General features: G+C 52.4%; 3 protein-coding genes across 3 annotated transcripts; 2 read left to right on the forward strand and 1 right to left on the reverse strand.

The window, feature by feature from the left end:
- Positions 1 to 23: 23 nt before the first annotated feature.
- NEURL2 (neuralized E3 ubiquitin protein ligase 2) lies at positions 24 to 2096 on the forward strand. The gene is made up of 2 exons (XM_081097876.1): positions 24 to 1049; positions 1846 to 2096. Exons 1-2 carry the CDS (start codon positions 308 to 310, stop codon positions 1959 to 1961), a joined length of 858 nt encoding a protein of 285 aa, XP_080954002.1. The 5' UTR covers positions 24 to 307; the 3' UTR covers positions 1962 to 2096.
- A 2586-nt stretch (positions 2097 to 4682) lies between these two features.
- On the forward strand, positions 4683 to 5754 carry SPATA25 (spermatogenesis associated 25; the record flags this gene model as incomplete). Its single annotated transcript, XM_081097614.1, has 2 exons — positions 4683 to 4737; positions 5123 to 5754. The coding sequence occupies 2 exons, from the start codon at positions 4683 to 4685 to the stop codon at positions 5752 to 5754; spliced, it is 687 nt and encodes a 228-aa protein (XP_080953740.1).
- Positions 5755 to 6401: 647 nt separating this feature from the next.
- ZSWIM1 (zinc finger SWIM-type containing 1) lies at positions 6402 to 10918 on the reverse strand. Its single transcript, XM_081097884.1, has one exon. The coding sequence runs from the start codon at positions 8269 to 8271 to the stop codon at positions 6901 to 6903; it is 1371 nt and encodes a 456-aa protein (XP_080954010.1). The 5' UTR covers positions 8272 to 10918; the 3' UTR covers positions 6402 to 6900.
- Positions 10919 to 10923: the final 5 nt, after the last annotated feature.

Here is a 10923-nt window from a genome sequence, read left to right on the forward strand (position 1 = left end):
CTCCCGCGGCTCCGCTGACCCGGGAATGCAGGGGGCGGGACGGTCCGCGCCCAGTCAGGGTCCGGGGCCTCGCAGGTCACCTCGCGGGTGCCCGTGATCAGGTGACTTGGGTGTGGACGGCCGGGATCCCCCAGCCTTCCATGGGCTGTTTTAGGCGGGATGGCTGAAGGAAGCGGCACTAGGACCCCCCGGACAGAGCCTCGGGGACGGGAGTGGGGGAAATACCTTCCGTGCCCCCGCGGTCACCTTCCCAGCCAGCTGCCCAAAATAGTCCCCGGCGCCCACAGGCCCGCCTCATGGCGGGGACATGGCCGCTGTCTCCGACCCCATGGAACTGGGTGCGCCCTGGGGACCCGCGCGCCCCGAGCCCTCTCCCACCCGCTTCCACCGGGTACACGGTGCCAACATCCGCGTGGACCCCTCCGGGACACGGGCCACACGCGTGGAGAGCTTCGCTCACGGCGTGTGCTTCAGCCGCGAGCCGCTGGCCCCGGGCCAGATATTTCTGGTCGAGATCGAGGAGAAAGAGCTGGGCTGGTGCGGCCACCTGCGCCTCGGCCTGACGGCACTAGACCCCGCCAGTCTGGCGCCCGTGCCTGAGTTTTCGCTGCCTGACTTGGTCAGCCTCGGCCACACCTGGGTCTTCGCCATCACGCGCCATCACAACCGCGTGCCCCGGGAGGGCCGCCCGGCTGCAGAGGCAGCGGTCCCCAGCCGACCCCCAGCCCTCCTGGTGGAACCGTATCTGTGCATTGAGCAGTTTCGCATTCCCCGCGACCGCTTGGTGGGCCGCAGTCGGCCCGGACTCTACAGCCACCTCTTGGACCAGCTCTATGAGCTGAACGTGCTGCCTCCGACGGCGCGCCGTAGCCGCCTGGGCGTTCTCTTCTGCCCACGCCCGGACGGCACCGCCGACATGCACATCGTCATCAACGGCGAGGACATGGGCCCCAGCGCCCGGGGGCTGCCAGCTGCCCAGCCCCTCTACGCAGTGGTGGACGTGTTTGCCTCCACCAAGAGCGTGCGCCTGGTCCAGCTTGAGTATGGCTGTAGGTATCCCACCTCCTAGATAGCGACCCCTCCTGGCCCAGTGTGCGGACCTGAACTTGCTAGGCTTCCGAGCCAGCTAGCAAGGCCTTGGTCTGTCCAGCATTAATTTAGAAGGTGGGGAATCTGACCCCATATTATGCCACTGCTTGTGATCTTGGATACGTCATTCCCTAGCTCTGGACCTCAGTTACCGTCTTGGCTGTGAATGATTAGGATGCCTTCCAAGTTCACTTCTGGCTTTGACAATATTTTCTGTATTAATCCGAACTGATTTTAGATTCTGGGCCTCTGAGAGTTGTGTGCTCTTTTATTAAACAAATGTTCCTAGATTTGGGCATACCAGTTTAAAGGCATCACAGACCCCAGATTGAGAGCTTCTTAATCCTGAGGTTTGGTTCATTCTAGCCCCCATAAGCCCTTTATTTGGACCTCTGATCACATTTTATGTATTCAGTGAACCAGAGCCCACTCTGAGCCAGGCCTGTGCTGGAGGCTGGAGTTGCACAGCTAAATCAGACACTTCCCCTGCCCCCAGAAGCTGCTACGTGGGGGGGGGGGGGGGGGGGGAGGGTACCGAGTGTTACATTAGAAGTTAGGCTGCAGCATTGTGCAAGTATTGCAAAAGAGGTGCTTATCTCAAACACAGGTGCAGCCCCATGAGTCACAGGGATCTACAGAGTAGAAGGGAATTGCTCAACTTAACGACAAAGGGGGGACCGAGACCTAGATCTTTTGGGACTCAGCCTTAGACCCACCCTCCTGTTCAGGTTGCCTTTGACCATCTTCTTTCCACAGTGCCATCCCTGCAGACCCTGTGCCGCCTAGTGATCCAGAGGAGCGTGGTGCACCGTTTGGCCATCGATGGGCTCCACCTGCCCAAAGGACTGAAGGATTTCTGCAAGTATGAGTGAAGGCCTGCAGCCACCCTGGAGCAGCGTCCAGGGTCGCGTCCTGGCCTCAGAGCTGTGGCTGGTCTGAGATGGCCATACTGCTGTCAGCCAGAACCAGAAATAAACAGAGCCAATGCTGATCATCTCCTTACCCCTGAAGCCTGTGAGGAGCACTTCTTTTAGAATGACTGGTCAGAGCAAGAGAGAGCATGTTATTTTTAGTTTTAAAAATTCATTCATTGATTTTTCAGAGAGGAAGGGGGAAAGAGAAACATCAATTTGTTGTTGTTCCACCTATTCGTTTACCCACTGGTTGATTCCTGTATGTGCCCCAACTAGGGACTGAACCCACAACCTTGGTGTATGGCAGTGATGGTAAACCTATGACACGCGTGTCAGAGGTGACACGTGAACTCATTGTTTTAGTTGATTTTTCTTTGTTAAATGGCATTTAAATATATAAAATAAATATCAAAAATATACATCTTTGTTTTACTATGGTTGCAAATATCAAAAAATTTCTGGCCGAAACCGGTTTGGCTCAGTGGATAGAGCGTCGGCCTGTGGACTGAAAGGTCCCGGGTTCGATTCCGGTCAAGGGCATGTACCTGGGTTGTGGGCACATCCCCAGTAGGAGATGTGCAGAAGGCAGCTGATCGGTGTTTCTCTCTCATAGATGTTTCTAACTCTCTGTCTCTCTCCCTTCCTCTCTGTAAAAAATCAATAAAATATATTTTTTAAAAAAAAGAAAAAGAAAATATATTCTTAAAAAAAAAAAAAATTCTGTATGTGACACGGCACCAGAGTTAAGTTAGAGTTTTTCAAAATGCTGACACGCCGAGCTCAAAAGGTTTGCCATGACTGGTGTATGGGGGTGACTTGGTGTATGGGGGTGACTTGGTGTATGGGGGTGACTTGGTGTATGGGGGTGACTTGGTGTATGGGGTGACTTGGTGTATGGGGGTGACTTGGTATATGGGGGTGACTTGGTGTATGGGGGTGACTTGGTATATGGGGTGACTTGGTATATGGGGATGACTTGGTGTATGGGGTGACTTGGTGTATGGGGTGACTTGGTGTATGTGGGTGACTTGGTGTATGGGGTGACTTGGTGTATGGGGGTGACTTGGTATATGGGGATGACTTGGTATATGGGGGTGACTTGGTGTATGGGGGTGACTTGGTGTATGGGGGTGACTTGGTGTAGGGGGTGACTTGGTGTATGGGGGTGACTTCGTGTATGGGGGTGACTTGGTGTATCAGGGATGATTCTCTAACCAACTGAGCTACCTGAACAGGGGAAGAGAAAGCATTTTATTTTATTTTAAAAATTCGTTTTAGAGAGAGACACTTCAATCGGTTGCCTCCCGCATGCACCCTGACCAAGGATTGAACCTGCAACCCAAGTATGTACCCTGATTGGGAATCAAACCCGCCACCTTTTGGTGTACAGGACGATGCTCCAACCAACTGAGCCACATTGGCTAGGGCAAGCGAGAGCATTTTAGACATCATCTAGACCAGTAGTTCCTAGCCTGGCTACTCATCAGTTTATAGACTCCATCTCCAGAGATTCTTAGATTTGTTGGAAGTTTGGGCCTAGACATTGTTTTTGTAAAAGCTCCCCTCGAGATTCTGATATACAGCCAGAGTTGAGAAGAACAGAGGTCTCAACTTTGGCACACATTATAGCCACTTGAGGAACTTTGAGAAATACTATAACTGGGTCTGAGCCCTAGAATTCTGCTTTAATTAGTCTGGGATGAGGCTGGGCATCAGGATTTCCAAAAGCTCCCAAGGGAAACTAATGTGCAACCTGGTGTGAGAACCAGTGCCCTAGACCAGTGGTCGGCAAACTGCGGCTCGCGAGCCACATGCGGCTCTTTGGCCCCTTGAGTGTGGCTCTTCCACAAAATACCGACTTCTGCGCATGGGCCACGAAGTTTCAATCACACTGTACGTGTGCGCCCGCACGTGGTATTTTGTGGAAGAGCCACACTCAAGGGGCCAAAGAGCTGCATGTGGCTCGCGAGCTGCAGTTTGCCGACCACTGCCATAGACCAGTGGTCAGCAAACTCATTAGTCAACAGAGCCAAGTATCAACAGTACAACGATTGAAATTTCTTTTGAGAGCCAATTTTTTAAACTTAAACTATATAGGTATGTAGATTGTTATTAACTTAATTAGGGTACTCCTAAGGCTTAGGAAGAGCCACACTCAAGGGGCCAAAGAGCCACATATGGCTTGCGAGCCGCAGTTTGCCAATCACAGCCCTAGACCAACTACTTCATTTTGTTGATGGGAAACTGAAGCCCAGGGGTCATACAGGAAATGAATCGATGCAGAGAATCCCTTCTCTCACACTACAGCCACTAGACTCCATTATTTGTATCCCTGGTCATTTGGTTCCATACAAATGGTCTCATTTAGTTCTCACAACTTCTGGTGAGGTAGTGGGCAGTCATTACCCCCACTGTACCGATGAGGACATCAAGGAACAAAACTGTCCAGGAGCCTCAACCAAGGTAAAGGCAAGAACCTAGAATGCCCAGATCCTGGTTTAGTGCTCCTTGAACCCCATCCCATTGTCTTACAGAGGTTCTAGAATGAATGGGTCAATGTTGTGAGGTAGATTCCAGGTACAGAAGGGAGGGACTATGAGGTGACATTCTAGAAGGGTGGGGAGGGGAGGGGAGAGGGCAGAGGACTATTTCCTCACAAACAGGCGCTTTGGGGTAGCCATGTCCTATTTCATGTCTCCACAAACTCATCTAGGTCTTCTGCCTTCCGGCCAAGGTGAGAGAGGGGCTCTTGGAACTGGGATGGGTGTAACTTCCCCTGAGAACTTGCTTCCTGGCTCTGGGGAGGTGGTGGTTTCTGCTAAGCATTTTGGGGCTGACCCCCAAGTCAGTTCTTTTCAAAGAAAATCCATTCCCAAAGTGCTTGCCAATAGCTAGCTACCCACTTGCTCGCTCACTCATTCAGCGAACACTTCTCCATCACTTAGAGCCGGGCACGGGGGTGTGGATGTTAGTATAACCTAGTTCCCAACCACTAGACAGCCCTCCTCGGCTGGCCTTAATCGCTCCTGTTCCCAGTCTCTGCTCCTATGCCCTGCCCCTCAGGGCCTCCTTCTCAACGAGACCAAGAATAATAGTCCATCTCATTCCTGTCTCTGCAGGTGAGACTGCTTCTAGAGGCTCATCTCTTGGCCCCTATAGTCCTGTAGAGCCAGTGGTGGTGGCCTCTGGTGGACGAGGCCAACTGAACCAGAAAACTGAGCAGGTGGTACCTGCTGTCCAGGCCTGGGGCCCAGCTCTGGCAGTGCCGGAAGCCAGGGGCTGCCCTGGGGGGCCTAGCTGGGAGACACTGCGGCAGAAGGAGTACGGCCGATACTGCCACAAGTTCCCCCATGTGAAGCAGCCTGAGAGCTTGGGCTGGGAGGATGGCTGCTCCAGAAGCAGAGCTCCCCACCTGGGTGGCGCCAGCAGGCCTGGGCCCCTACTACTGTGCGGGCTATCACCAGGAGTTGTGCCGAAGCCCTCTGAGGCAGGGGGAAAGGAGGCCGGCTCCCAGTCCGACATCTGCATCCTTACCCTGGCCATGATGATTGCTGGCATCCCCACCGTGCCAGTCCCAGGCCTGCGGGAAGAGGACCTAATCCGGGCGGCTCAAGCTTTCATGATGGCCCATCCAGAGCCAGAGGGGGCTGTGGAGGGGGTGCAGTGGGGGCAGGTGCATGCCCGCACAGCCTCTGGGCACATGCCCCTAGTGAGATCCAGGAGGGGCCAGCCTCCTGGCTCCTGCTTGTAGCTGATGAAATAGCATCAGACACAGAGGGTGGCTTCTCCGTATGATTTTTGGGCAGATAGGGTTGGGGGTGCCTCTGGCAGGGATGGGGATAGGGTGGGTGATTGAGCCACTCTGATGAATACCAGACTCCAGGAAGTTTCTCTAGAAACCACCGAGCCAGGAGACAGGTCTTGTCAGAGTAATTATAATGAAAATTACCTGAGGTAGGGACCCTGCTTGGAGAGTGGAGGTTTCTTCTGTATTGTTTTGGGACTTGATCAAAACTTCTTGTACAAAGTCATAGGCAATGTGCATTTCCTCTTGCCTTACATTTCCCACCTGTTGAGGGCAGGTGATGAGACCACAGGCAAGGAAGGAAAATTAATACTTATTTGAGCACCCACTGGGCACCAGGCCCATTATATGCCCACTCCTTTCATCTTACCAGTGCTGTGAGGATCTTCATTTTTATAGATGAACAAATTGGGGCTTAGACAGATGACTTGCCTGAGGTCCCATAGCTAGTAAAAGGCAGACCAGGTCTCAAAAATCAGGCAAGTAAGGAACCAGGATTTGCATGTAGCATCGGACTCCAAAATCTCTATTCTTTCCATGACATTTCCTAACATGCCTTCCGCAAGATAAAAAACTAGACGAGAGCTAAAGTAGGCAACATTCAACTTTAATGACCTCAGGATGGGGCCAGGGTAGTAAAAAGACTGGGAACCTGGCTGCACCAGCTCCGCTGAGGGGCCTCTTCCTCTGGGAGTCAGGAGAGTCATCTCATGACTGGGGTAACTTATCCCAGACCTTGATCTTTACCCACTGTCTGTACCTCTTATCTCAGAGCAGGGGTCACCTGTTTTGTAAGGCCCTTGAGCTAAGAATAGCTTTTACCTTTTCAAAAGGTTATAAAAAACAAACAAAACCAAAACCAAGTACCATAGACTGTATATGGCCAGCAAAGCCTAAAATATTTACTGTCGGGCCCTTTGCAGAAAAGGTTTGCTGACTCCCGTCTTAGGAAACTAGACATACTGTAGGTAGCAGGAGGCAATAGAAGACCTGTTTTGTCCTGGAGGGAGGGTCCAGGGAAGTACAACAGCGAGTGTGTGTGTAGGGGAGGATGTGTGTACCTGTGTGTGAGCATCTCTCAGCACAGGGTAATCACAGCTGGACCTGCTCGTAAGGGCCGATCCAGATGTCGGCCAGTCTCCGCAGGGTGCTGTACCGCAGTTCAAACTCCTCCTGGCTGCAGTGTTGTAATAGCTGACCCACCTGCTCAGTGAGGAGAGCCACAGCCAAGTGCTTATCCAGGGTCTCACTCCACTTGCTGCCCAGGATGTCATCCAGACTAGCAGCACAGTCTGCTGTCCACTGAGGTGGCAGCATATTAGGCTGGAGCACCTGGTGCCGGGCTCTGAGCATGGCCAGGATGTGGCGGCAGGGCAGGTGGAAGGCCTGGTTAAAGTAGCAGTTGCAGCTGGCAGGGGGCTGGGGCTGCACTCTATGGGTGTCTTCCAGGATTTGTACATTCACTTTTTCAGAGCCAGAGCCAATGAGCTGCATAGATTTCTGGACCACGGCAAGCTCACCCAGGCAGAGCTGGGCTGCTGGCTCTGTGCAAATGGTGTGGAGGGAGTGCTGGATGCAGGCTTCTACCAACTGTTCCACTTTGGGGCTCTGGGGGCTGACGTCCGAGGGGGCACAATTGCTCTGGGAACTCAGGCCCAGGCTGAGGAATGCCTTGCCCCCAGAGTTCTGCTGCATGAATCGGAGCAAGGACGTTATGCCTTGTTCCACAGATGGGGTGGTGCCAAAGAACTGGCTGAGGATGCGGGTGGTGACCTCCAGGCCCTGGAAGTAGTGGCTGCTCTCGGCTTGGCTTCTCCGACGGTGGGCCAGCCAGATGCGGTCATTGAGCAGCCAGTATGGGTGTAGCTTGGTCAGCTGGTCTTGGGGGATGCAGTTGCTCAGGAGTGCATACAACTTCCTCAGGTTGCCAGCAGTGGCTGAGCACATTGTGCTCTGCAGGGCGGTCAGGAGCACCTGCTTCACAGGCTGTTCGAGGGAAAGCTGATAGAACTTGCCCTGGAGGAACTTACAGATATGGAAGGCTGAGGGCAGGATCTCAGCTGTGGGGAACTCCATAGCTAGGATGGGCAGAGGGAAGAAGTAGGGATCTACCAGGATAGTACGGACTTTCTCCCAGGCTGGGTTAAACATCTTGAATACCTGGAACATCTGGGTCAGGCCTTCAGCATCCTCCTTGGCAGGAATGGCAAAGTAAACTGTCCGGGCAAGATGACCGTCCAGCTGCACCTGAGGGCCATCCGCCAGGAAGGTATATAACACCTTGCCCATTGGGTTATAGGTCCGGTGGATAAATAAGGTATCAGGGAAATGGGCAAAGATGTCCTGCATAAAGTTGCTCTGATAGTTGAGGGCATCTAACTTGGCAGGCTTGCTAACCTGGTACAGCAGCATAGATGGGCTTGGGTCCTCAAGGAGGAGCGCATTCAGCATGGTCAGGGCCATGGGGGAGATGGGAAATGTCTAGATGCCAAGGTCAAAATACTTCTCTGCGAGGCGGCTGTACAGGAGGCTCTCAGGCTCTCAAGTTCCAACTAAGTTGAGGCTTGAGGCTGGGCTGTATTTCCCAGATCTTGTTCCAGAGGGGCCTATGGAGAGGAACACAGGTTTAAGGAGACAGTGGAGGCATGGCTCTTCAATTATCCAGACAATATTTATTGAGCGCTTACTGTGTATTAGCGCTGTTCTGGGGGAGATAATACAATAAACATGTAAACAAATAAACGAGGACATATCAGATAATGAAGGTTACAAAGACCACAATTCTGGGTAACAGAGAGTCAACTGGGGGTGGAGGGAAACTTTAGCTAAGGTGGTCAGGGAAGTCCTTTCTGGGGGAAGGGAGGATGACATTGGAGCTGAGACCTAACTGTTAAGCTAGGCATTTGGTTCCCTAAGATCTAAATGGGTGTGAAGGCGAGTGCTGCATATAGTCTGTTTTTTAAAATAGCATTTAAAATATTTGTACAGCACTCTATATTTACAAGTTACCTTTTGGCATCCATTCTTTCACGTGGTCCTGGTGTATACGAGAAACGCAATTGCCCCAAATTTGCTGTGTGATCTTGGGCAAGTCAGTGACACCTTCTGAGCCTCCACCTCTTCAGCCTTAAAACAGGGCTAACAAATATGCCGCTATGTAAACACCGACATGAAGAGCAAAGTTCTAGTCAAATGTTTCCACTATCTGACCCAAAAGCAGGTTACTGTCCCCATTTTACAGATGAGAAACTGAGGCTCAGAGAGGTTAAATGACTTGCCCAACATTATTCCGTAAGTAGCTGGACGCTGAGTCGCTGGCTCGGGACCCTGACTGCTTTCCAAAGTACCTGAGCTCCATAAACCAGGGACAGAGCAAGGACGCGGCCTCTGACCTCTCACCTCCAGCCCGATGGGAGGATGTGGATGTCAGGCTCTTCCACAGGGAGTCCGGCCGGAGCCAGAAGAGACGTCAACCTCCCGCCCCCTTGGGAGCCGCGTCCAGGCCGACCGTGAGCAGTTGCCTTACGTCTCCACCCCTTCCGAAATCACTCACCCACAGGCTGCCTCAGCCGCCATTTCTCCCTATTTGACCCGGTCTCTGGCTCTGACTGACCTCTAGACTCACCAACCGCGGCGCCAGTTTCCTGTGACTCGGGCCAATGGCCGGAGGAGCTCACGTTAGGTCTTTCGAGCTCGGACCAATCGTAGCCCGGCAACTTGTGGGCGGTGCTGTTGCCAGGGTTACGAGGAGGCTCGGCTGGCGGTAACCAATAAGAACCTGAGAATATTTGCTGCCAGGAGAGTCCGAGACCTGAACCTGGAACTCTGGAACCTTCCGTGTGTGGAACCGACTAGAAGGGCGTGTTACTATGGAAACGCCCTCAGCGGCCGAAAATGAAGTGGAAAATAAATAGTTGTGTTTCAAGAATTTTCTTCTTGTCTAGTCAAATTCCAAAGGCCCCGCGTGTGGGGGGGAGGGCGGTAGGAAAGGGTGCCTGGGTAGCTGTACTGAGTCTTCTGCCGTGGGGAAACTGAGGCCCAGGTTTCAAGTTCCGCCTCTAGGTCGGGGGTTAGGAGCCCAGCCCTTGGGTTTGAGAAAACCCAGATCTCCTTGAGAGAGCTTGGTGTTGCCCAGCCAACCCCTCCCCGTGTTTTACAGAAAGAGATCCGAAATGCGGCTGTGACTTGTTACGGTCATGGTGAACCAGTGCAAGAACCAAGACGACTGCCACCTCTGACCTCAGTTCCCCTGAAGATAGTTGGCTCTAGGTGATTAAGAGTACAAGCTAGCAGCAACAACAGTGTTGATGCTTCTAACTGTGGCGAAATGTTCCGTTTATATAAATCTAGAGGGGAAACTGGGCCAACACTGATTTTTGCAGGCGAGGAAAGCCGGGTCAAAGAAACTAGGGACTTTCCTACAGGCTCCCTGCAAGCTGCGGACAATTGATTAGAAGATTCCGGTTTCACCCGGCCCGCGTGGCTCCGTGGATAGAGCGCCGGCCTGCGGACTCAAGGGTCCCAGGTTCGATTCCCGTCAAGAGCATGTACCTTGGTTGCTGGCACATCCCCAGTGCTGAGTGTGCAGGAGCCAGCTGATCGATGTTTCTCTCTCGTCGATGTTTCTGACTCTCTGTCCCTCTCCCTTCCTCTCTGTGAAAAATCAATAAAATATATTTAAAAAAAAGATTCCGGTTTCGCCTGGCCCGCGTGGCTCAGTGGTTGAGCGTGGACCTATGAACCACGAGATCACGGTTCCATTACTGGTCAGGGCTCATGCCCAGGTTGCAGGCTCTATCCCTAGTGTGGGGTGTACAGGAGGCAGCTGATCAATAATTCTCTCTTCACTGATGCATCTCTCTCTCCCTCTGAAATCAATAAAAATATATTAAAAAGTAAAATACATAAAAAGATTCCGGTTTCCTCCCTCCCTATTTGGCCTCATCCTGTTGAAATTTGAAGCAGCCTGAAATCAATGTTGAAGGGTTTGGTTGGTAGGAAGGGGATGAAGTGGTGGATTAAGTCTTTGAATTTGGGGCATCAAGTTGTTTTGCTTCACAACCCCCACTTGATTCCGTCCCTATTCAAGCAGCACACGTTTCCCTTGATTTTATT

Source organism: Myotis nattereri (assembly GCF_964212035.1).
Source record: "Myotis nattereri genome assembly, chromosome: 8".
NCBI lineage: Eukaryota > Metazoa > Chordata > Mammalia > Chiroptera > Vespertilionidae > Myotis > Myotis nattereri.

Coding starts and splice junctions, on each gene's coding strand:
- ZSWIM1 (XM_081097884.1), bottom strand. CDS start 8,271: ATGGCCCTGACCATGCTGAATGCGCTCCTCCTTGAGGACCCAAGCCCA.
- NEURL2 (XM_081097876.1), top strand. CDS start 308: ATGGCCGCTGTCTCCGACCCCATGGAACTGGGTGCGCCCTGGGGACCC. Junction 1,050..1,845: donor GGTCCAGCTTGAGTATGGCT/GTAGGTATCCCA, acceptor TTCTTTCCACAG/TGCCATCCCTGCAGACCCTG.